The following is a 27,164-nucleotide window of genomic DNA, read 5'->3' as shown; positions in this document are numbered from 1 at the left end:
GTGTGTGTGTGTGTGAACAGGCTACTGGTGTGTGTGTGTGTGTGAACAGGCTACTGGTGTGTGTGTGTGTGTGTGTGAACAGGCTACTGGTGTGTGTGTGTGAACAGGCTACTGGGTGTGTGTGTGTGTGAACAGGCTACTGGTGTGTGTGTGTGTGAACAGGCTACTGGTGTGTGTGTGTGTGTGAACAGGCTACTGGTGTGTGTGTGTGTGAACAGGCTACTGGTGTGTGTGTGTGTGTGAACAGGCTACTGTGTGTGTGTGTGAACAGGCTACTGGTGTGTGTGTGTGTGTGTGAACAGGCTACTGGTGTGTGTGTGTGTGAACAGGCTACTGGTGTGTGTGTGTGTGTGAACAGGCTACTGGTGTGTGTGTGTGTGAACAGGCTACTGGTGTGTGTGTGTGTGAACAGGCTACTGGTGTGTGTGTGTGTGTGTGAACAGGCTACTGGTGTGTGTGTGTGTGAACAGGCTACTGGTGTGTGTGTGTGTGAACAGGCTACTGGTGTGTGTGTGTGTGAACAGGCTACTGGTGTGTGTGTGTGTGTGTGAACAGGCTACTGTGTGTGTGTGTGTGTGAACAGGCTACTGGTGTGTGTGTGTGTGTGAACAGGCTACTGGTGTGTGTGTGAACAGGCTACTGGTGTGTGTGTGTGTGAACAGGCTACTGGTGTGTGTGTGTGTGTGAACAGGCTACTGGTGTGTGTGTGTGTGTGTGTGTGGACAGGCTACTGGTGTGTGTGTGTGTGAACAGGCTACTGGTGTGTGTGTGTGTGTGTGAACAGGCTACTGGTGTGTGTGTGTGTGAACAGGCTACTGGTGTGTGTGTGTGTGTGAACAGGCTACTGGTGTGTGTGTGTGTGTGTGTGAACAGGCTACTGGTGTGTGTGTGTGTGAACAGGCTACTGGGTGTGTGTGTGTGTGAACAGGCTACTGGTGTGTGTGTGTGTGTGTGTGAACAGGCTACTGTGTGTGTGTGTGTGAACAGGCTACTGTGTGTGTGTGTGTGAACAGGCTACTGGTGTGTGTGTGTGTGAACAGGCTACTGGTGTGTGTGTGTGTGAACAGGCTACTGGTGTGTGTGTGTGTGAACAGGCTACTGGTGTGTGTGTGTGTGAACAGGCTACTGGTGTGTGTGTGTGTGAACAGGCTACTGGTGTGTGTGTGTGTGTGACACAGGCTACTGGTGTGTGTGTGTGTGAACAGGCTACTGGTGTGTGTGTGTGAACAGGCTACTGGTGTGTGTGTGTGTGAACAGGCTACTGGTGTGTGTGTGTGTGTGTGAACAGGCTACTGGTCAGAGGGGACGCTTTTTCCATTCTTTTTCATCTTCTTTGTCCGCTTCTTTCTGTGACAGGGTTTGAAGATGCAACACAAGATGCACGGGGAGGCCAACAGCAGGAAAGGAAAGGTCAGCAACATGGTGATACTGGCGCCCACGAGCACTGCCACCACCTGGGAAACAGAAAAGAGATGAGGACAGGATGAGAGAATCCCCTCTTTCTCTCTCTCTCTCTCTTTCTTACTGTCATTCATATATACTCCTGCTCAGTCCAAATTCAATAGCCAAAGAGTCCATTTACACAGAGTTTATAATTGCTGCTAAAGTTTCAGAAGCCTGCTGCATATATCAGCTTTCTTGAAAGAGTGCTCCTAGAACTTCTGAAGATCTATGGTAATTACTCTGCAAGTCCATTTCAGTACACCAGGGGGTGCTGAAGGCCTCCAATGTTCATTACAGCTATGCGTATGTGCTTACTATAGTGAGAAGTGTGCATGCACTCTGATTTACCAGAAGGAATTTAACAAAGACTTTCCAAAGAAATGTACTTCATAAGCAGAATTGCTAAAAGATTACCGATGAATTAAAAGGAGATGCCCTTCCATTCATACACTGTAAAAAGTTTAACGTAAAATTTACAGCAACTTGCTGGCAGCAAATAACCAGCAAGTTGCTGTATTTCACTCTACAGTACACCTACTGTATATGAAATCACAGTACCTATGCCTGATACTGTAAATGCAAACTACAGTAGTACTACCAGTGCTGTAATGTATACAGTATTGAATTGTCTACCGTATTTTTAATCACAGTACTTATGGATCATACTGTAACTTAGTACAGTAGTAATACCAGTGCTGTAATATTATATACAGTAATTTTGGGAAATTCATATCCTGCTTTATCTACAGCCAGGATAAATTTCACTAGGCCTAGGTATGGTTTAGGCTACACAAACTTGCATAAATAACCATTGACAACTTGTTATCAGTTTAAAAAAAGCAAGTACATTTATTCACTTTTTTCCGTTTAGAAATTCTCGTGTGCTGCATCCTAACGTTAGACCAACGGTTGCAGTCAGCCTGATCCACCACCAGTAGCAGAGTGAAGCAGCACCTAGAAAAAAAAAAAAAAAAAAAGATAAACAGTGTTAGATAACAATTTTCAACTGAAACTGAAGGCTACTTACAAGTGAAACTTTAGAATAATCATTTATATATATACTGTATGTTTTTGAGTTTACTGTCAAAATGCCAGGCTGAAGATGGTGTTAGCATAACTCAGTTTAAGAAGGTATATTTAGCTGCTAACGTTAGCCAGCTGGGTGAGCTCATTGATGATGTTTGCTTGCAGCAACACATAGATATATGTACTGATTTACGATGAGTTAACGTTACATAAGTTAGCTGGTAGCAGCTAAACCTCCACGTTAACGTTAACCAGCAGCACATCATCTTCAGCCTAACATTGTGACAGTAACATACTAGGCCTAGCACTACTAGCGAATGTTTTATATAAATTATATGAATATAATAAACTGTAACTTACTGAGAACTAAGGTAGGCCTAATATAAACGAGACTGCCAAAACGTTAACGTAACATAAAACTTAATGCCACCTTCACAGCAACAGCAACTATGATAGCTAGCCTAACGTTACTTACTTAGTTGATCCAACAAGCATGGATGAGTTTGTAAGTTAGACAGTACAACGTACATAGACTGTACACATGCCCGAATTTAATGTAGTACAATTTCACAATGAATCATTAACGTTACATAAATAAATGCTTGCTTACCATTAAGGTGGAGCTGCGAACTTGACAGAGTGCTGAACACCGTTGGTCTGACTGACTGAACTGTTGCTCAAAATGATCTCCCGCCGCCCGGACAGTTCAAAGCGTCGTCGGCGGCGGTGCGCGTTTCAATCACCACGTCAAAATTTCCCAGTAAACCATAAATCCATGACTTTTCAATATCTTTTCAAAATGATGATTTTGATGGAAAATCAACATAATATCAATGTCACCTTGCTATCTGGGAGCTTAACTTTGTATTTATGTGCAAAAAGAAAACAGAAAACCCCAACTGATTTTCCGCCATGTTTTTTCAAAATTTTCAAAAAGCTGACAAGTGAGGGAGGAGTCAGATTTATTACTGTGTTATGATTCGCAGCAAATTTTTATTACTGTAGTTTGACCATTTTTGACCATAATTCATAGCGAAACTACAGCAACATACTGTATTCACAAATACAGTACACATTTTTCTCAAAAACAGCAGTGATGCTGTGAAAATCACAGAATCTTGTTACAGTGTACCCAATCTTGTCAGGAGTCCATAAATTGTCATTACAAAATGATGGGAAGAACCCATTAATAATGGAAGCTTATGTACTAGCACAACATCTTGCACTTCTAAGATATCACTCACAGCCAGGTATTCCTGTCAGTTAAGGTCTGAATTCCCAGGAATTATGAAAAGGCTTGAATCCTCAAACAGTCTTGAGAAATGGGTGTAAAACCACATGGACTTATCAATCATAATTGCAAACTTCAGCACTGGCATATGCCTATGAAGTTCATCAAGTCATGTTTGTCCCTGTCCGTCCCTGAGTCATAAGCCTCTTATGAAAACGCTCTCTAATACAAACGTCATTACCCTCACCATGTTGTGGGCCAGTGTGTATTGATGCATCTGCTAATTGCATGAGTATACCTTAAGGGTGGCAAGCAAAGTCTTACCCGCGCAGTGTACATTGATGCATCTGCTAATCGCATGAGTATACTGTATTTAAGGGTGGCAAGTGAAATCTTACCTGCGCAGTATATATTGATGCATCTGCTAATCGCATGAGTATACTGTATTTAAGGGTGGCAAGTGAAATCTTACCTCGCAGTATATATTGATGCATCTGCTAATCGCATGAGTATACTGTATTTAAGGGTGGCAAAGTGAAATCTTACCTCGCGGTATATATTGATGCATCTGCTAATCGCATGAGTATACTGTATTTAAGGGTGGCAAGTGAAATCTTACCTGCGCAGTATATATTGATGCATCTGCTAATCGCATGAGTATACTGTATTTAAGGGTGGCAAGTGAAATCTTACCTGCGCAGTATATATTGATGCATCTGCTAATCGCATGAGTATACTGTATTTAAGGGTGGCAAGTGAAGTCTTACCTGCGTTCTGTTCCACATGACAGAGGCCCGTGAGTGGCCCAGCTTGTATTTGCAAGGGCCTTTGTCATAGTGCCTCAGGAAGATGTCACCCTGAGTGCATACCATAAGGCAAGTATGAGTATGACCACAATTATAACATTACAGTTTAAAAAAAACTAAAAAAAAAAATGTTTCATCTTAAAACTGTCAATTTCACAGACAAAAACACTGCATTTCCTCATTCCTTGCACAAGGATTGCATGTGCATGAATGCAATGACTGTATGAAAGATAGAAGTGTAGTGGTGCCTCAGCAGATCCTAAAACCTAGTCACAGATTTGTTTTTTTCCAGTGAAGGGGGGGGGTTTAGCAGCACTCACGTCTAAGTTCTGGAGGCAGTACCAGCAGAAGGTGTGATTGCAGTTCTTGCAGAGCATCTGGGCGCAGCCTTGGTTGCGCTCGATGTAGATGCCACACATGGGACACTGTTTAATGGGGGCATCAGTAGAACTGGACATACAGAGAATGAAGGAGAATCAGAGATCTGCCTCCATTTCTAAATTGCATTTTTTGACATTGCATTGCAATGACATTTGACATTGCATTTCTAAATTGCATTTTTATGTGATTCACTGACTGACAATTTGACTTGCTGACTACAAAGTCATTCAACTTGCAACAGAAAGAGCTGTCTCTGTTCTGTTCTCACACACACACACACACACACACACACACACACACACACACACACACACAAACCCCCACACACACACACACACACACACACACACACACACACACACAGACACACACACACACACACACACACACACACACACACACACACACACACACACAGACACACACACACAGACACACACACCTGTCTCCCTCGGATGTGAGTGGCTGGCTACTGGAACACACATGCCCCTCCAGCCAGGGCTGTTTGCAGTCGAAGCAGAAGATGGTGTGGCAGGCCGGGCAGGGAACCGGCACAGGTGATGGTGTGCCCTCTACACCGGGCACGACACAGCACACAGCCTGGCAGTGTATCACTGGGCACCAGGCCTTACTGGGATCCAGCTGCACCTCTGAGGAAAGGGGGAAAAACACAACAGTAAGAAAACATGAGCAGTCAGTTGAGACATGGTGGCCGCTGTGTTAAGTAAGTGGACACACACACACACACACACACACACACACACACACACACACACACACACACACATTGACTGACGAAAAGGAACCGATGAAAATAGCCTCTGCCCCTCTACTGGGGGCAAGGGAAGCAAAATCATGACCTGATATCCGGTCCACAGGTCCACAGGTATGCAAAGCAGAGATGCCATGTCCTCTGCAGTACTAACCACACTCTGCAGCTCTCTTGGCTAGCAAGCTCAGATGAGATCAGGCATACTGAGAAGTTGGCATCTACCAGGCAAGCATGTGAAGGACAGACAAGAGACTTCCTTCTTCCAGTTTAAATGAGCTCTTTGTCTGGCCTGCTGTGCCTGAAAGGGCTTCGTTCATGAACTTTATTTTGATTCCTGGACTGTTGCTTTCCTTTGGAATTTGCACAAAGGTGTTATGTTCCTCACAATGTTGGGGGAACAGTATTATGTCACTATAATATGCATAGAAAAAGAGTGTAAAAAATGTGACTTCAAAACAAAAGCTTTACAGAGCTGTTTCAGGTTAAGCTACCAATCAGGGTAACAAAAAAAAAAAAACAAAGAATGCTGGATGAGCAACATTTCTCTCTGTTTCAGACAGTTAACCCTGAGGGGAACTTATGGGTGTTAATGTCAGCAGATGGCAGGTAGACCTCAGGTAACCCTCAAGTCACATGAGCTAGCAGCAGATCAGACAAGACACCACACAGTACCTCTCTCAAACTTCAGCCGCTTGTACAACTCCAACTGCTCCTCAGACACGTAGCAGGCAACCTCAAGGGGAAAACACAAAGAAATACCGACTATTAGATAGATAGATAGATAATAGATAGATAGATAGATAGATAGATAGATATTCATTCTCAACAAGGCTGTCTTCACATCATTGTTTCCCTGGGTTGTCAGACCAAAAGAAGGCTTGTTGAAATATTGATTTCTCAGGAGACTGGGGCACGTTGGCTAGAGTACAAAGGTCTGAGGAGAGGCTTATGAGAAAATTAGCTTCTGAATCACTAAGTGAGGTTTAGGCGCCAGAAGAGACTAAATAGTCTGATTTGCAGCCGTGTGGTTTTACTTTAGCACATTCACTAATCCAATTTATGCAAGGGGATTGTGACTTTCATTTTTGCCTCTTCGTGTTCTGCATTGGCCACTGCAAAAAGGACTTTACACATGCAAAGGGACTTTACATTTAAACAACAAAACAACAGTGGGGTCATGGTATTTAGCATAACAATTTTATCCTAAATTCGAAGAATTAACAATAACAGTTAACATTACAATAATCCAGCAAGCTCTGCATGTGTGTGTGTATGCATGTGTGTGTGTGTGTGTGTGTGTGTGTGTGTGTGTGTGTGTGTGTGTGAGAGAGAGAGAAAAAGGGGACATCTCCAGTCACAATCTCCCTATTTGCATGTTAATCAGCCATGCTGGTTGCCGTGGTACCTCGGAGTCGGAGAGTCCCTGCGCGGCCTGACAGGAAGAGTCAGGGCAGGTGACCAGGGAACCCCCACCCTCACGGACACACAGGCTCACATACTGCTGCAGACACTGGGACAGCAGGACAAAGACAGGGACAGCATGACTGAATAAAATCAACAACAACACAACAACAACACATGGCATTCCTATAGCACTTTTTAAGGCACCCAAAGTGCTTTGCAGTGAAGGAACCTCACTAACCACCACCAATGTGTAGCATCCACCAGGGGGATGCACAGCAGCCATAATGCACCAGAATCACCACCACACACCAGGCTGAGGTGGTGAGTGACGGAATACACGATAAGATACTGAATGGATGTGTGACGGAATACACGATAAGATACTGTATGGATGTGTGACGGAATACACGATAACATACTGTATGGATGTGTGACGGAATACACGATAACATACTGTATGGATGTGTGACGGAATACACGATAACATACTGTATGGATGTGTGACGGAATACACGATAAGATACTGTATGGATGTGTGTCACTTGCTCTGTTGGTTAAAACTGACCTGTTTTGGCTTAACACACATGCTGAACAGCTGTAACAAAGCGATGGTGATCCTCTGCATTTTATATGTGTTACATGTATAATTTATGCACAGTAGATATTCACTGAATTGTGTGCTGCTCTGCACAAATCCTTAAGGTCATACGGGTCACCTATAACCTTTGTGTACAAAATAAAAACAAATCTAAGGCTGCCTACTAGAAATCAGTTTCAATGATAAAGTTAAATAATGTGTTGCTTGAAATCACCATGAAAAGAACAAAACATGGTTCAAGTCACAGTTTTTGTACTCTCCACACCAAACTGATCTCAGTTCCACAACGAATAATTTTAACAGTAACGTTTCTCTAGTAGTAACCACATAAATAATGCTTAAGTAACCGTGAAGAATGTGGTTAATCTGCTGGCATAAACTCACTCCCTGTATTGACCAAAACTTGTTTGGCTGCGCTTACAAGAGGTGTCGGGAAAACAAGAAAGGTGTTCTCAGGCAACACTGAGAAGCCATTGTGTGTTGTTTACAGTCAGTCTGTGTGAGTGTCCTTACCGTTAGCAACCGAAAGCCCTTGTGTAGATAAACACCTGCTTGTGACTCATAAACAACACTCTCTCCAAAATCTGGCGATCACCCTTAATTTGAACTGAAACGTTCCAGTGTTTCAATAAAAGCCATAAAATATTCTCAGTCACTAGGAGACACAATATCATTGATACGTAATATAGGAATTCATCAGATATGATAAGATATTCTATCAATCGAAGCAACCAAACCTTCCTATAACAAATACGCAAATCATGTCCCTAAATTCCCCAAATGATTATAACCCAGCCACCGTACCCTAGTACTGACCTGAGTGCAGAAAACACACCCACAGGCGTGCAATGTGCTGGCATCTCCCTCTGGGTGGTGGCTGAGACACAGCTTGCAGAAGATGGTAGCTGGTGCAGAGGCGCTGCCTGCCATGGTGAAGGAGAGGCTTGGGAACCTGCTGCCTGTTTACCCCACCACCCAGGCAGACTCCTGAGAGTGACCCTCCATGGCCCTGTGGACGAGAGGAGATTGGGTTGGGTGAGTGGATGGACTGGGCCACTGAGACTCACTAGCTCACCATGACAGCACTACACAGCAAATGGTAAACAGTGGTTTCACTCAAACAGGAGTTGGCTTTAATAATGCCGTTTATTAACTTTTACAGGAAACTTATCTTGTACCTAATTAATCTTTGGTGTAAATAAGCAATGGCCGTGCTCCAAATTTTCAGAGGATAGTTTATTATCCCAGTTCACATTGTTCATTTCATGCAGCTTGCGTCCCAGTTTAGGCAGAGAAAAAGCATGTTTAGTAGTGATGTAGTGTCATGTTTTTTAACATGTTTTCTTTTGTTAGTGTCCTTGCCATCAGAGTTAAATTATGATCAGACAAGCCCTGGATTTAGTTGAGCATCACCAGATAATAGCAGTAACTGTAGCAGGATCCCATGGATCCCATGAAGTGGTGTGTCTCCTCTGTGCGGTGGTTTGTTTGGCCTCCATAAGCCTAGCATAGTCTGTCCATGGTGCAAAACAGATGAACAGACTGCATAGGGACTGTAACAAAGGGCCGACTCTAGATCAGTCGTATTGCTTGCCTCCAACCAGCCAATCAAAGAGCACGCTGCCCCCCGGGACTTCAGAACGTTGTTAATACAGAGGAAGAAGAAAGTTCTCGAGAGAGCTGGCGTTAAGTGACTGAGTGTGCTGTTTAAATGATTGTTTGTTATAGTGTTTTAAGGTGTATTTTCTACTTGTGTGCGTTCAGTAACAAGTGAGTGTCTGTATTATGTTTGGTGTATGTTATGTGTCAAGTTATTGAAGAAATATCGTATAAGCGTGAGGCACGCGATTCACACATGCATTTACCACGAGTGCGTGTTTACCGCGAGTGAAATGCTTATGTGGACTTAGCCACACATAATGTTAGGACACATTCCATATGAATGTCGAATAGTACCATGTTTATTATTATGTATGCCTATGTGACTTGTTTACCATATTATGCTATACTTACCTGTTACACATTCATCAGTAGTGTTAATGTTAATGTGGTGAGGTCATGCTATGTTCAGCTAAGCTAGGTTGCTATTATAACATGTAGCAGACATGTATAGGCTATAGCTCATGTTGTAGCTTATGTTTATTTGTATCTAGCACATAGCTGATTATTGTCTCTCTTTCTATTATCTCCTGCAGAACCACACACACACACACACACACACACACACACACACACACACTTACACACCCATACACATAGACCTGTTTATTGGGATTCAGCCATCTGTGGATTTCTGCAATAAACCTGTTGGAAGAACATTTTGGTGTGCACATTCTGACCGATTGTCCCTCAGCGGCCACAGCTTTTAATTGACCTCAAGATCTAGTTAATGTCCATCAGAACATTGGAGGCTCCAGTGAGGATTCTCGTGACCACTGAGGATTTGCCCAAGATGTTCCAAGATCACAGAACAACTCCACACCCTGCCGGTGCCCGGCCCCGACGTACGGCAAGGCAACCGGCCTGGATGGATGACTATGCAGTCTCCCTCCCAGCCCAATCACAAGCTGCCTACGTCCCCCAGGATGCAGTATACCCGTCCGAGCAACAGCGCCCCTACCACAGCATGGATGGAGCTACAGAGAGATATGCCAGGATGACACCTCTCACTCCCCTTCCACTAGATGATGACTCAGGGGATGCACAAGGAGCGGACACAAAGTACCTGCACCTACCTGATATGGCAGGCCCTCTGTATCAGAGCACGCCTTTCTCACCTCAGAGTAAGCCCACTTCAGGAGCCACGCCGGAGGTCCTCAATGCACTGCATCGACTACTGGAGGAGAATCAGAAGATGCAGCGACAGATGATGGACCTGCACAGGCGACTTGATGAAGGAGCTGTGCAGCCAGTCCCACCATCACGATTGCAGTCTCTCCTCCACCCCCCTCAAGTATCAGCGCCAGCCCAATGGCCACATCCCACACAGCAGAATGACAGCACGGACCAGTTCCCTTTACCGCCGCCACCTCCACTGACCAGTGGATACATGCCGCCTACAGATACTGGTGTCTGGCCACCGCCACCACCTCCTGTAGCAGTCAATGATGAGGATGTGCACCAGCCATCACCACTGGTGCCGGACCTGGTAACAGAGCTCACTGGGCTGCTGCGAGACCTGAAGACAGCCAAACAGGTGCCACCTCGCCTACACCCAAGTCCCATGTACCCAGAGTCACATTATCCTGTGCCAAGAGCAATGACACCAGAGTACTGTCCACCGTACACACCATCTGAGATCGAATCAGAGTACAGCAGCCCTCTGTCCCCTCCTCAGCGTGAGACTGTGTACCGCGGTCCGAAGCCCACAATTCCAGTATTCTCCAAAGGGGACCCGAGGGAGTTCGCCAGACTTAAGGTTGCCCTGGAGAATCTGCTGCCAGTCGACGCATCAGAGCGCTTCAAGTACCAGATCCTGGTCGACCATCTCAAGTATGAAGAAGCCCTGCTCATCGCAGATTCGTACACAAACTCCCTGCAGCCCTATACAGATACAATGACCAGTCTAACAGAACACTACGGACAGCCACACCAGCTATCACTTAGGAGAATTGCAGAGCTGATGGAAGCCCCAAGCATTGCACGCGGTGACACCAGTGGATTCAAGCGGTTTGCACTGAAAGTGAGAGCGCTAGTAGGCATGTTAGACCAGCTAGGAGACAGCGGACAGACAGAGCTCAGCTGCGGTTCCCATGTGACAAGGCTCCTGTCCAAGTTGCCTCAAGACATGCGGGCAGAGTTCAAGAGGTTCTTGTATCCCATGCGCATCACCATCCCAAGCCTCCTAAACTTCTCTGACTGGCTCAATTATGAGCTGAAAATTCAGGAGACCGTATACGAGTCATTGTATAGGGAGGATAAGAGCAACTCTGGGCCCAAGACAGCGCGACAACGTGAAGGCAAAGGGGTAAGGAACACTAGCATTCTGCATGCAACAGATCAGTCTGAGAGCACTCAAGCCATACCAAAGACATTTTCCAATGCCAAGCAATCAGAGAAGGCCGCATATTGCCCCTATTGCAACCACAATCAGCACTTTCTCAACCAGTGCGCAAACTTTGCACAGCTCACAGTGGACCAAAGAACTGCGTGGATCAAGACCAACAAGGCATGCTGGCGATGCGGCCGCCGGCACCAAGCAGCGCAGTGCCGTCTAAAGGTTTTATGTGAAGAGTGCAAAGGGAGGCATCTGCGAGCACTGCACGAGGTGAATGCCAAGCCTGCTACGGAGAACACATCTTGCCTTGTCAGCACAACCAATGAAGTCCTGTATCTAGACAGGCGGGCAGGGTGCAGCCAGGTTCTGCTCAAAGTGAGCAAAGTGCTGCTGCGAAATGGTGTGCACACCCTGGAAACGTATGCCATCCTTGATGACGGGTCGGAACGGACTATACTCTTGCCTGCAGCAGCCCAGAGTCTTAAGCTTACTGGTGAGACTGAAGACCTGGCCCTCCGGACTGTCCGGCAGGATGTCCGAGTGCTACGTGGTACATCAGTGTCGTTCTCCATTGCACCAGCGGATCAGCCACAGAAGTCATTTAAGATAAATAGAGCCTTTACAGCTAATCAGCTGGGACTGGCGGAGCACACATACCCTGTGAAAGCACTTCAAAGAAAGCACAAGCACTTAAGAGACATCCCACTCAAGGCACTGAACCGAGTCCGCCCTCTGCTGTTAATTGGGTCTGATTACCCCCACCTCATCACACCAGTGGAGCAGGTGCGTCTGGGTCCCTCAGGAGCCCCAGCTGCAGTGAAGACAAGGCTAGGCTGGGCGCTACAGGGGCCAACAAAACAGATCAAGCAGCAGGCTGCCGCACAGCAGTGCCTCCACATCTCCCTTTCACCCACTGCTACGCTCCATCAGAATGTTGAGAGACTGTGGCAATTAGATGTACTCCCCTACAGGAGTGAGAAGCTCGTCACACGCTCCAGGCAGGATCAGGATGCCATCCACCTGTTGGAAGCAAAGACTACGCGCGTCAGCATTGATGGTGTCCAACGCTACGCCACCCCACTCCTTAGGGTGAGGAACATGCCACAGCTCAAGGCATCAAAAGAGGCAGTGTTCGCCAATCTCCGCAGCACAGAGAGGCGTCTGTTGAGAGACCCAAAGAGAGCAATGGCATACTGTGCAGAGATTGACAAGCTGGACAAGGCTGGCTATGCAGTGAAAGTCCCAGAAGAGGAGCTGAGAGATGCAGCTGAATCCTGGTTCATACCACACCACATGGTGAGCCACAACAATAAGAACAGGATTGTCTTTAACTGCTCCTATGTGCACAAGGGAAACAACTTGAATGAGCTGTTGTTACCTGGCCCCACTCTGAGTTCAAGTCTGTTGGGCGTTCTCCTGCGCTTCAGAGAACACACAGTCGCTATAAGCAGTGATATCAAGGGCATGTTTCATCAGGTGAGGCTGCTCCCTGAAGACAAGCCCTTGCTGCGTTTCCTATGGCGCAGCCTTAAGACAGAAGAAGCACCCAGCGTCTATGAATGGCAAGTTCTGCCATTTGGCACCGCATGTAGCCCCTGTTGTGTCAGCTTTGCTTTGCAGAAGCACGTGTTTGACCACAGCCAGCCGGATGAGGATGTCCGCTTGTCCGTAGAGCGTTCATTCTATGTGGATAACTGCCTCCGCTCTGCAGAAGAAGCCCGGCATTTGGTGGACAAGCTCACAGCACTACTGGCAACTGGTGGATTTGAACTACGCCAGTGGGCCAGTAACCTCCCGGACGTCATCAGCCACTTACCGATACAAGCCAGGTCCGAGAGCAGTGAGCTGTGGCTTAACGAGTCCAGCACCGACCCACAAGAGCTGACCCTGGGGCTCCGCTGGTACTGCAGCTCAGACACTCTGGGGTACAAGTACCGGATGCTGGACCGAGCCACGCCCACCATGCGGAACATATACAGCGTCCTGGCCCGTCTGTATGACCCACTAGGCTTCATTGCCCCTTTTACAACACGGGCCAAAGTCCTGGCGCAGCATTTGTGGGACAAACAACGAGAATGGGACGACCCGTCACTCCCGGACGACGTGCTGCTGCCCTGGCTGAGCTGGGAAGAGGAGTTGCAGCACCTATCCCAAATTTCACTGCCTCGCTGCTACGTAAGCCCTGAGATGGATACCTCCAAGTGTAAGAGAGACCTGCACATATTTGGGGATGCTTCGGAGAAAGCCTATGGCTCAGTGGCCTACTTGCGAGCAGAGAGCCCTGATGGTTGTGTGGAAGTGTCTTTCTTGTCTGCAAGGTCCAGAGTATCCCCAAAGAAGCAGCTGTCGATGCCGAGGCTCGAGTTATGTGCCGCACTCACAGCTGCTCAGTTGGCTGCACTGTTACAGAGAGAGTTGACTGTACCTATCCATGATGTCGTCCTCTGGACTGACTCAACCACAGTCCTCACCTGGCTCCAATCAGACTCCTGTCGATACAAGGTCTTTGTCGGAACGCGTGTGGCCGAGATCCAGGAATTGACTGATGCCTGCGCTTGGAGATACGTGGATACAGTCAACAACCCAGCTGACGACATCACGCGGGGAAGGACACTGCTGGAGCTGGCTAGCAACAGCAGATGGAGTCAAGGTCCAGCCTTTCTGCAACAGAGATCTGATTTCTGGCCTACACAGCCTTCAGGGAGAGACACAGAAGACGCTGCAGAACTGAAAAGATCCACAGTGTGCTGTTTTTCCATGACTGCTTCAACATCAGTGCTGCCTGATGCTGCCCAATTCTCCTCCTTTGGGGAGCTCACAGAGGCTGTAGCTAGAGCCTGTCACGGGGCGGAGGCAGTCCAGGCTAGTCTGTCTGCGGAAGACTACCGGGAAGCAGAGAGAGAAGTTCTCAGCACAGCCCAGCAGGAGAGCTTTCCTGAAGAGTTTGGCCTCCTGAAAGCTGGAAAACTTGTGTCTGCCACCAGTAGGCTTCGCTGCCTTGCCCCGGAGTATGATGAGACCATGAGGCTAATTCGTGTCGGAGGGAGGCTACGCCGCACCGACCAGCTAGACCTGGATACCATCCACCCAGTGGTCCTGGACCCCCGACATAAAGTCACTCAGCTCATCATTCAGGCCACAGACAAGAGCCTGCACCACCCTGGGTCAGAGCGGCTGCTTGCAGAGCTGCGCCGCAAATATTGGATCCTGCAGGGACGTGAAGCAGTCAAGCGCCATCAGCACTCTTGCGCAGACTGCCAGAAATGGAGAGCTCAGCCAACTGTGCCCAGAATGGCAGATCTACCTCCAGCGAGATTGAGACTGATGAAGCCTCCTTTTTTCTCCACTGGTATGGACTGCTTCGGGCCATTCACAGTGAAAGTAGGCCGGCGTCACGAGAAGAAATGGGGCATCTTGTTTAAGTGCCTGACAACTCGGGCTGTGCACTTGGATGTTCTGTCTAGTCTTGACACCGACTCCTTCCTGATGTCCCTCCGCAGATTCATCGCCAGGAGAGGCAACCCTGCGGAGCTCCTGTCAGATCAGGGGACTAACTTCCGTGGGGGTGAGCGTGAGCTGCAGGAAGCCTTCAAGTCAATGCACCCCACCCTCCAGACTCATCTAGCTAAGTACCAGATTCGTTTTCAGTTCAACCCCCCAGCTGCACCACACTTCGGGGGTGTTTGGGAAAGAGAAGTGAGATCTGTTAAGGCTGCGTTGTATGCCACCATCCAGCCTCAGCCTGTCTCAGAAGAAGTCCTGCGGACAGTATTGATAGAGGTTGAGGGAGTCCTAAACTCCAAGCCTCTCGGCTATGTGTCCACAGACGTGGCTGATGTAGATCCAGTAACCCCCAACCTGCTCCTCATGGGGCGGCTGGACCCTTCACTGCCACAGGCAATGTACTCCGAGTCAGAGCTGTTGAGTCGCCGCCGCTGGAGACATGCCCAGATATTAGCTGACCAGTTCTGGACTCACTTCATTCAGCGCTACCTCCCGGTTCTACAGACCCGTTCTAAGTGGCACAAGGATACTTCTCAGCTGCAACTGGGGACCATCGTCATGGTGGTGGACCCACAGCTGCCAAGGGCCCTGTGGCCACTTGGCCGCGTCACAAGCCTCATCCATGGGGCAGATGGAAGAGTTCGGACTGCTGTTGTCCAGGTCAAGGACAAATCTTATACCCGACCTGTTACCCGCCTCATTGCCCTTCCTGCCATACCGGATACGGACATGGACACAGATTCCGTCAGCCCTTCAGTGGGTGACAAATTTGAAGGGACAAATTTGGGGGCGGCTGTAACAAAGGGCCGACTCTAGATCAGTCGTATTGCTTGCCTCCAACCAGCCAATCAGAGAGCACGCTGCCCTCCGGGACTTCAGAACGTTGTTAATACAGAGGGAAGAAAAGTTCTACCGAGAGCTGGCGTTAAGTGACTGAGTGTGCTGTTTAAATGATTGTTTGTTATAGTGTTTTAAGGTGTATTTTCTACTTGTGTGCGTTCAGTAACAAGTGAGTATCTGTATTATGTTTGGTGTATGTTATGTGTCAAGTTATTGAAGAAATATCGTATAAGCGTGAGGCACGCGATTCACACATGCATTTACCACGAGTGCGTGTTTACCGCGAGTGAAATGCTTATGCTGTAAGTGTGGACCATATTATGCTATACTTACCTGTTACACATTCATCAGTAGTGTTAATGTTAATGTGGTGAGGTCATGCTATGTTCAGCTAAGCTAGGTTGCTATTATAACATGTAGCAGACATGTATAGGCTATAGCTCATGTTGTAGCTTATGTTTATTTGTATCTAGCACATAGCTGATTATTGTCTCTCTTTCTATTATCTCCTGCAGAACCACACACACACACACACACACACACTTACACACCCATACACATAGACCTGTTTATTGGGATTCAGCCATCTGTGGATTTCTGCAATAAACCTGTTGGAAGAACATTTTGGTGTGCACATTCTGACCGATTGTCCCTCAGCGGCCACAGCTTTTAATTGACCTCAAGATCTAGTTAATGTCCATCAGAACAGGGACCCAGCAAGTTGTAATGAAAACTTACGGAACAAACTTACGGCAGATTTAAAGTGAACACTGTCCTTTCACTGATTATATTTTGGCCCTTTTAAAATGCCATCTTGCCTCACACTGATACATCCAAAAGAAGTAGCCCCAAACACAAGCCTGTTCTCTTCAATTGTGCTCAGAGAATATCTGAAATAGTCAGATGGAAACAGAGTGGGCTCTGCTTTTCATATAGAGAGTGTGATTTTACAGAGAAAGCAGCCCTGTAAGTCTCTTATGAGCGAAGTGGCATATCACTCCTAGCAGAGCTGAGATCATCAGGACAAACAATGCACGTGTGACGAATTCACAATCAGATATGCTGTGAGCACAGTGTTCCACTTGTGGAAAAACATTTGTGTATGTGTGTTCCTTACAACGGGATTAAAGACATCAGATGAATGTACAGCGTGTGAATGAAAGCTGACAGAATGATTAGACCGTCATTTTATTTGACGAGTCGGCTTGGAATTCGCAGTGATTTTTTGCATGCTTGACCTGTGCGTTGCTGCGCAGACAGGGAATTTTCAGGCACGATCAACAGCACAAACATGACCTTCATTATGCTGGTGATTGAGATGTCTCTATTCACAATATCTTCCATGACCTTACTTGACCTTTTGAGATATATCGAGCTTCAAAGTTCTTGCATTCCAAATGGGACAACTGATAGGTGGAAGCAAGGTGCACTCAGTAACAAGTCCAAAAATACAACATTGCATACAATAAGGGGAATAATGGAATCATTGCCTCAATATCAACAAATCAGGATGTAGGCTATGAATCTGATTGAATTTACTATTGGCCATCCCCAAAATGCACCAGAATACAGGAAATCACATCAAACAAATTAAACATTTTCTGGGGGAGGACCCCCAAACCCCCCCTCCCACATATACAACAATAAGTGGGGGGCCCTTAATACATCTGGGCCCAGGGGCCCGAAATTTCATAATCCGCCCATGATAAGGGGACAACTTGTATAACTTGGCTTGTGTACATTTACTTGAATTTTGGGAATGAACGACACTGTGTCAAAAAGATGTTTCACTGACTTGACACAAAACCAAACTACTCAAAGTTGACATTTTAAGTAAACCTATACAACCATCTTAAGTCAGTTGTGTAATTCCTGCTTGGCATGTCAATGATCGGTCTCGGGCCATTTTAAAACACTGTCTTTAATTTAAAGACAGACAAAAGCAAACAAACAATCATCAATGTTTTCCAGAAAAAAAGAAAATGTAATGTAATGCTTATTAAATTATTCAGCATCACTCTTGATTTCCAACAATAATGGGTTTGATGTGAGTGTTTTATCCTGTGTTTAAGTCCTGGAGGATGTGTGTGTGTTTACAGTCTTGAAGTCCTGTGTATGGGTTTAGTGTTAATGAACCGTGTTGGACCAGTTCAACCAGAAAAGCTGAGAGCAGGGGGTAACAATCTTTAGCAAGACACCAGCAGATCCTATCAGTATCGCCCTTTCAATAGCCTATCCTCAGATTGACATGATGAAGGGCCAATTGGAACAGCCACAAGGATAAAACACAACATAATAGTGAGCTAAATGCTAGAAACCTGCTGCTCTTAAAAGCTACTGTAGGCTTCAATGTGTGTTGTTTGGATAGCTGAAATATTTACAGCAGAAATCAGTATGTTAACATTGCAGTTGTATTTCCACATTGCCTCTGTCCCTGTGCCTCTCCACAACAAACTTATCACAATGTGCACAATTCCACAATTCTTTCTGAACTGTCATTCTTGAAAAGGCTGCGTATAGCTTCTGTTTGTTGAGGTAAACTAAAGGGAAAATATCATAATGTGCCATTTCAACATCACCTACTTATTGGGAGGGGCATGGTGGGTTTGCCTACATACTTTAATACCATATTTATTACTGGATGAAAGCAGGAGTTGTGGAGCAGCTCCTCAATAATTTTGTGGTTGATGTTAATTCAGCCACTAAAAGAATATTCCAATTTAGATGTGCTCAGCCTTCCCTTTGATTTCAGATCTCTAGCATAGTTCCCATCCGTTCCCACTCGTAAAGCAGTTGACAGTTAAAGCAATTTGACAGTCCCTAGTGTATTCGCACATAGGCCTAAGAGGCAGAGAGTTTCCAGAGAAAAATGATGATTATCCCACTAGTAAGAGACGCATATTACCAAAACTCCAAAGAACAGCCTTTTCTTTCAGGTAGCCTTAAATAAGTCACGCACTTATCATTATCCCGGATACGAGAAAGTCACCAATTATTATCCAAGATATGAGAACCTAATGTAGGCAAGATACATTCTTAATAGCCTCTCAAAGCCGGGTTCCAACCTCCCGATGGAGTGGTTACGCAGTAGTAATAACTTTTTTTAAAAAAAAAGTAGAAGTCGCAATAGTTCATACGGATAGACAGGTATGAAAACGGCCTCCTCAGACTCCTAGGTTGCTGGTTGCTGACTGTCCCACTTCTAGCCTATTTTTGTATTAGGCTACACCCAGCCTACCCGAACCTCATTTCTCTGGCAATCACAGGCTGTTGCTTTCATTCTACTCATGGGCATTCAAGGTGGTGAACACTGATATTCTTACCTTACTATCAGTAAGTGTGGCTGTTCCAGTCCTTCCCCACCGACGCAGTGTCTTTGACACATCTGTTGATACACAATCGTGTTTTTAAGAAAAAGACTCGTACAGTCAGCTCGGCATCCTAAAGCACCACCCATTTAAAAGTCCGATTAGCAGATGTCCCTCCCCGCCATCGCCCAAAAGAAGACCTGTGCGGTACCGCCCGAGTCAACAGCGGGCGGGAGATCGCGAGGTAATCGGTACACTACTTCCTGCTTCCTCATCCTCCAGCAGTAGGCTATGATTTAGACATATTAACTCATTGTGTCCTGTAGTAATTTCATATTATTTTACAGATTTGCTTAGGAAAAGAGGCTGGTGAGACGAGAGGCTACCGGTATCCCATATGTAATTCGTATTGGGGATAAAAGCCTGCGCTAAATTCTGTTGCAGAGCACCGAGTTTCATTCATTAGGAATACTAAGGAATTGTCGGGACATCCCGTATTTGGAGTGATTTTTATTTGTTCCGTTAGGGACAGCTCCAGTCCCGAATTTCAATCATAGCCTCGTCGGCCTTGTCAAGTTGTCAATGGGCAATAGTAAACGCACCTGGAACAAAGTGTCCTGTGCCGCCGCTACCACCACGCGCATCACGCACTGTGCGTAGGGCACCAAGGGAGAGAGGGGCACCACAATTTGGCCAGAGTAGCTTTACTGCTAACTGCTTTTCACTATTCTTAGTGAACGTTTACAATGTCAAACTGCACCAACAGCATCTTACATAAGGATGTTACTTGTTGGGTCCTCTCAGTCTCCATTAGGTATAATTTGAACGTTTTGCTACTCATTTTAATTGGGAATGCGTCTGAGTGAGCGCGCACCAGAGGGGAGAGAATGGCAGGTTCCAGCTGGCTTGTCATTGTTGATAATTGATTGCTCCTTTTTAATATAAGAAACTTTTAAAAGGAAATCATGAGGACAACAAAAACAATTAAAGCTAGAGAAGATTGCTGAGTTATCTGGTTCCCTCTACTGACTATTTATAAAATGTGAGAGGGCACTTTGACATAGGCTGTACTGACTGTGATTTGGACTGTGATAGAATATGAAGAGTGGTCTTTGCCTTTGTGTCAAGAGTCTTGAAGTCTTCAATAATTCATGAAGCACATGATACCACTCAGATAGCTATGGCTAGTTGAAAGTGAATAAAGTGTAAAAACAAGTTAAAGTGTATAAACAAGTTAAACAGCATCAAATCGGTAGTATTTCTTAAGAAATTAATATTTTCAAACAAATTTACTTTGTCATTATTATCATTTGAATAAAATGAATTTCGTTGTTCATTTAATTTTGGCTACATGTGACTATTCTGCATTGGAAGACAGGCAGGTGCATCATTTATCCATCCCAATGTGCTCTCTGGCCAGACATAGTGCTGTCACAAGATGTCGCCATTCTCTCAGGGAAATTATGTAAAACTTATGGTAAACAAGTAAACTTTTCATCGGAAATCCAAGAAAACATAGATAGATAGATAGATAGATAGATAGATACTTTATTGATCCCCAAGGGGAAATTCAAGGTCTCAGTAGCATACAGACATCACACACACATTCACTAACAGCAGAAAAAAGTAATTAAAAGTATATAATATAAAAAACACAACTAAGCAATAAGGACAGTAGAAGATAAAGAATATACTATACTAAAATACAAATTATTACAATTCTAAAAACAGTATCTACATAGTGGGTGATTAATCAAGAGGCGCTTGCAATGACAGGCTGTTGCAGGATTCTCTGTGCATAGTAAGGTAAGGTAAGGTGCTCTGTGTGAGTGAGTGTCATGGTGATGGTGCAAATGAGTAAGTCCAACAGTGCAACAGTGCAAGAATAAAGTCTAGAGACCAGCATAAAATAAATATGGACATATCAGAGAGTAGGCAAGGTCATATAAAAAAAACTATACTATATATATATATATATATGTGTATATATATATATATATATATATATATATATATATAGAGAGAGAGAGAGAGATGTGCTAATATAGGACACAAACAGTGAGGCAGTAAGACAGTGGTAAAAAGTGGACAGACACCCAAACATGATGTGGAGAGGTGGAGAGGCAGACAGACTATGCAGAGAAGTCTATCTCTCCTCTTCCCTTAAGTGAAGCATTGAACAATTCAATGGCCCTGGGGACAAATGACTTCCACAGTCTGTCTGTTGTGCAAGGCAGTGAGCGAAATCTCCAGCTGATCAGTCTCTTCTGCTTTACAATAGTGCTGTGGAGTGGATGACACTCCTTGTCCAAGATGTTGATCAGTTTGTTCAGGGTGAATTGAAGTGATGCACTCCAGTTCAGCTCCCACTACAGAGCCAGCTTTCCTTACCAGCCTGTCAAGTCGCCCAGCATCCTTCTTCTTTCTTTATGCTTTCTCCCCAGCATACCACTGCATAGAAGAGGACGCTGGCAACAACAGACTGGTAGAACATCCTGAGGAGCTTGCTGCACACATTTAAGGACCGCAACCTCCTCAGGAAGTACAGACTGCTCTGCCCTTTCTTGTAGAGTGCGTCAGTGTTGGCTGACCAGTCCAGTTTATTGTCCAGGTGGAGACCCAGATACTTGTAGGTGCTTACCACCTCCACATTGACCCCATCAATGGAGACTGGTAGCAGAGTGGCCTTAGACCTGCGGAAATCCACCACCATCTCCTTGGTCTTTGAAGTGTTGAGTTGAAGGTGATTGAGTTTGCACCACTGCACAAAGTCCTCCACCAGGCTCCTGTAATCCTCCTCCTAAGACCAGTCGCTCCATTGTCTTCATCACATGTGATGTTAGAGCGACAGGCCTGCAGTCATTAAGCTCACTAGGGTGTGGCTTTTTAGGGACGGGGGTGAGACATGATGTCTTCCACAGTGTTGGAACTTGTCCGAGGCGTAGACTCGTTGAAGATGTGCTTCAGTGGCTCCCCCAGTTCAGCAGCACAGGCCTTGAGTAGCCTTGGACACAGTCTGTCAGGCCCGGCTGCCTTCTTGGGGCGAAGTTTCTTTAGTTGAACTCTTACTTGATCTGCTGTGATTATGGGGGGGGGGGGCATCTGGCATCTGTGTGTCTGATGGCTGTTGACTGAAGTCGTTGTCACCTCATTGTTTGTGATCGACATGTGAGGGAGGGGTGCAATATCCAGTGATGGTGGGGGTACGATAGCCTGTGATGGTGGAGGTGAGTGTTGCACTGGTATTGAGGGTGTGTGGGGGCTGGGGCTGACCACCTCCTTGATGTCCCTGTCAAGGCTGCCAGGGTCGTGGACACCTCAACAGGCACAGGCAAAGAGGCATCAGGCGGGGGCAGGGCGTGAGGTGATGGTGGCTTAGGTCGTTGGGTGTCACCGGGATGCAGAGCTGGAGGGACTGGGAGACTGGGAGGTGGGGGTAGGGCAGGCACGCAAACGGGAGCAGTGTCTGTCAGCAGGGGGTGGTGGCACTGCCATTGGAGCTGGAGCAGGGCAGTCAAACCTGTTGTAGAAGTGGTTCAGCTGGTTCGCCCTGTCCAGGTCCCCCTCCACAGAGCTGCTGTTCTTCTTCAGGCCAGTGATAACCTTCATGCAGTCCCATGTCTCCTTCAAGTTGTTTTCCTGCAGCTTCTGTTCCACCTTCCTTCTGTAGTCCTCCTTAGCCTCTTTCAGCTTGACTTTGAGTTCCCCTTGCACGCGCCTCAGCTCTGCCATGTCCCTCTCTCTGAACGCCATCTTTTTCCTATTGAGAAACATGCTGTTTTGATGTTTTGTCCATAATAAATTACAGCTCTGGGGAAAAAAAGAAACCACTCAGTATGTTGTATGTGTAGTAAGAGTAAAATGAACAGTTTTGTTTTATTCTATCAGCTCAGCTACTGACAATATTTCACCCAAATTCAGGTTCAGGTCTATATATTGGGCTGGCCATGACAGTTTTGATATGTTGGTCCTTCATCCACACCTTCATCGACTTAGCTGTGTGGCATGGAACATTGTTCTGCTGGACAAAAACAAAAACATTGTCAGAGCAGAAAAGCAAGTTTCCTTCCAGGATCACCTTGTATGTGGTTTGATTCATGAGTCCTTCGCAAAGACGAATCTGCCCGATTCCAGTCTTGCTGAAGCACCCCCAGATCACCACCAAAGTGGGCACAAGACTTGTAGGCCTCTCCATGTCTCCGTCTAACCATTAGACGACCAGGTGAAGCAAAGTTGAACATTGGACTCTTTAGAGGATATGACCTTACTCCAGTCCTATATGGTCAAATCCTTATGGTATTTTGCAAACCTCAGCCTGGCTCTTCTGTGTTTCTCATTGATGAAGGGCTTTTTTCTAGCTTTACATGACTTGAGCCCTGCCCCTAGGAGCCTGTTTGGAACCGTTCTCGCCGTGCACTTAAGCCCAGCTGCCCTGTTCCATTCTTTTTGTAGAGATAACTATAAAGCACGCACATCCACATTTTAAAGTTGGGTGCTGGACAAAAATGGCAATACTGAATGAAGAAAGTTCATTAGTTCACATTAAATTAATTATTTATTGGGATCTATTGGCGTAGCGGACATTCTCCATTCTTTTTGTAGGTCACTTGATGTGATCATACAATTGTTGAGTGACATGTCAACTCAAATGAGTTGACGGTCATCCAGGTCAGCGGAGAGTCGTTTTTGCCCTCTGTCGGTCTGTAGCTTTGTTGCCCCCAATGTCTGCTGCTTGACCTTCTTCTTATGAACCACCCTCTTAGAAATGTTAAGGATGGAAGCAACCTGACGCTCACTATATCCTTCTGTCAGTAAAGCCAGAATTGAACCCTTCTTTTCCTCACAAAAAGTTTTCTTTTCAACTCTTTTGGCATGGTCAATAGTTATTTTTGATTCCAATTACTTTTGAGGTACTATAGCACTGTCTTGCCATCCAGCTGGTCCTATTGCAAGAGGATAGTGATGACCACAGCAGTGGTTTTTATACTTTTCCTTGTTAAATAAGATTTGGTTCAGGTCAGGGATGGATTACTGTAAGGGCCTACCGGGCCCAGGCCCAGGGGCCCAAGAGGTCAGGGGCCCTGAAGCCCAAGCCTTTGCATGGAATCATTGCCTCAATATCAACAAATCAGGATGTAGGCTATGAATCTGATTGAATTTAGTATTGGCCATCCCCAAAATTCACCAGAATACAGGAAATCACATCAAACAAATTCATTTATACATATGTGACAATTAGTGGGGGGCCCTTAATACATCTGGGCCCAGGGGCCCGAAAGTTCATAATCCGTCCATGGTTCAGGTAATCACCTAATCAGTACCTCATTAAGGAGAATGAGGTGTGCTTATGTTGGAATTCAACAGACACTGGAATGAAATGGCTGTCATACATGTAGAGATGCTGATTTTCAGAAACATTTGCAGTGGTCTCTTAATTTGTTCCAGTGCTGTAGATACAACTATTGTATCACTGATTGAGAGCTGTCACAGGAGCTCAGTGGCAGTTGTAATCAGCCGAGTCATTTTCTTGTGCACGGGCTTGTGGATCAAGAACCCTGGAATGGGTTAAACTGTTGTCATGTATGTCTATGAGCTTTCAGAGTCTGTTGTCTTGAAGCAGTCTTTGCTACATACCAGACTACATACCTCTACCATACAAGATAAAACATTCACCTGCAAACATCAGAACGCCAATATGCAGTGAGGTTTGTCCTGTCTCACCAATGGGCCTGTTTCACACGCACACCCTGGAATCATGTACACACTTTAATGCGTGTGCACATGCACATGTCACTGATAGCAGGCTTAAAAGTATGAGGCGCCATTAAAAGGGACTGTCAGTGTGTGATGTGATGCACACACCTGGCCTCAAGTAAAGTCCTGCTGACATACATAACCCTCAAGACAGATGTACCCTATGATGGCGAAAACGTCTGCCTGTGTCAGAGTCTTCCGTGCTAGGCTGCTCGCCTAGGGTAAATGAATTTGTTTTTCCAACTCACTTATACTATAAATAGCCGTATCCAAGCAGGGGAAAATTGGAAAAGTCTGTTTGGACTTAAGTCAGGATATAATTCATTAGTGTCAGCAGAGACTTCTCTTATTACACAGCTTGTGTTTATGACACAAGGGTTTATGCCAGCCAATAGTCTTGTGCTTCATATCATAAGCCCAAGTATATTGTATCTTGTTTGGATTAGAGAGTATTCACACCATATTGAGTAAGGGTGACTTGTTTTATAATACACTAAAAATAACCCATCTGTTGATCAAATTAAGGTCTACATGAATCTCATAGGCTAGTTATTTGTGATGTCTTCATCTTCTTTAAGTGAACTTTCACCCAGAGAAAAAAAAACTTCCTGGAATTAGGGGATGTTCATCGCTGAAAAATGAGGACAGTCTGTTCTGATGTCATGGGCTGGAATTGCCTGTAACATGCTCCACCTCTGATGTCACTTTAGAATGATAGTAGCTTCTGACTCCACAATTCCTTAAGCACCCTCCCCTGGGATAGACAGGCCACTTCAATACGATTACAAATTCCCAGCTCTTCCCTTAAATGGCAGGTAATAGTGGTTCAACTATCACTATCACTTGTGCTTGTGACCATGAAGGATGAAAAGTGGTATGGAAAATGTGAAAAAGAATTTCCCTAAGGGGACAACTAATAAACTAACTGACAACTATCACATTCGTGAATTTGAGATACTTTCCTGTATTCTGAGTTGCCTGACGAATAACAGTGAGCGGTTTGCATTGATATGCTGAATGTGGTAAATGTCCAATGACCAAACATTGTACATCCTGATGAAATTATATATAAATGGTGTATAGAAGTCACTTCAGCTTTTTTGTCAGTACAGTACTGTTGACAGAGAAATGTCTTTTTTTTCCAGAGGGTTCCAGCCAAAGCAATAGCAGGATCTGTTTCGGTGGGGTGGGGTGTTCTCACCGCTCTATCCATCAAGGAACACTCGTACACACACACCCAGACACACACACATGCAAACACACACACGCACACAAACACCAACACTCACACACAGACACACACTCTTACGACGACAGATATCGTTGTGGCAGTGTCCCGTTACGGGGAGGAGATGGTCTCTGGCGACGCTACTGGCAGGCAGCAAGGTATCTGTTCCTGAGGTGATGTGCTGTTGGCTGCGACCTCCGAAACCTGAAGCTGTACCTTGTGTGGAATTTTGCGGAGGAATCCCCTGTCAGCCTCATCACATTCCCCCCCATCACAGCGGCTGCGGAGGATTTTTCTCCCCCTCAACCTCAAAAACTCCCAAAGGCACAGATGATATTCTGTATTAAGTAATTGAAACATCATCCATTGATTTGATTGTTTGTTATCTACTTTTGTTAACGAGCAAAAGTCATTAAGTAACTGAGCTCCTTGTTGATACTGAGAAACCTACTGAGAATTGAAAATTGAGAATTGATACTGAGAATTATTTCAACTCATATTCCTGCTTCTACTCTTCCTTCCTCAGTGTGTTTGTTTTTATATAAAAGCTAAAACCTTTTCTCAACTCAAGGTTAAAGGCAAACATTTAGATATTTGAGTAGAGATAATTCTGCAGTTACTCAAGGCCATTACCAACAATACAACAATACACTAAATCTCCCTGTACAAACAAAACGAAGATAACAGGGTGATTGATGACTCATGCCGCACGACCAGAATCCTTTACATGAAACTATTCATTCTGTAGAGGACACCTTGCCTGCTTTCGAATGTGAAGACATGACTATCCTTTATCCAGACTCCAGGGCCACTGTGAATTCTTGGCACAGCTATGCCCAACACGTCTCACTCTGCTGCACTGGTGGCTGTGG

At 45.5% G+C, this 27,164-nt stretch overlaps 1 protein-coding gene across 1 annotated transcript; it reads right to left on the bottom strand.

The window, feature by feature from the left end:
* Positions 1-1,212: 1,212 nt before the first annotated feature.
* rnf144b (ring finger protein 144B) lies at positions 1,213-19,540 on the bottom strand. The gene is made up of 8 exons (XM_048260823.1): positions 19,326-19,540; positions 8,478-8,670; positions 7,065-7,169; positions 6,332-6,392; positions 5,330-5,537; positions 4,827-4,956; positions 4,468-4,557; positions 1,213-1,454 (listed from the first exon to the last, which is right to left on the bottom strand). The coding sequence occupies exons 2-8, from the start codon at positions 8,589-8,591 to the stop codon at positions 1,290-1,292; spliced, it is 873 nt and encodes a 290-aa protein (XP_048116780.1). The 5' UTR covers positions 8,592-8,670; positions 19,326-19,540; the 3' UTR covers positions 1,213-1,289.
* Between the last annotated feature and the right edge of the window lie 7,624 nt (positions 19,541-27,164).

The sequence above is a fragment of the Alosa alosa genome, chromosome 13 (genome assembly GCF_017589495.1).
Source record: "Alosa alosa isolate M-15738 ecotype Scorff River chromosome 13, AALO_Geno_1.1, whole genome shotgun sequence".
Taxonomy (NCBI): Eukaryota; Metazoa; Chordata; class Actinopteri; order Clupeiformes; family Clupeidae; genus Alosa; species Alosa alosa.
The sequence above is the reverse complement of the archived record's forward strand: the minus strand, read 5'-3'. Positions and strand labels throughout refer to the sequence as shown.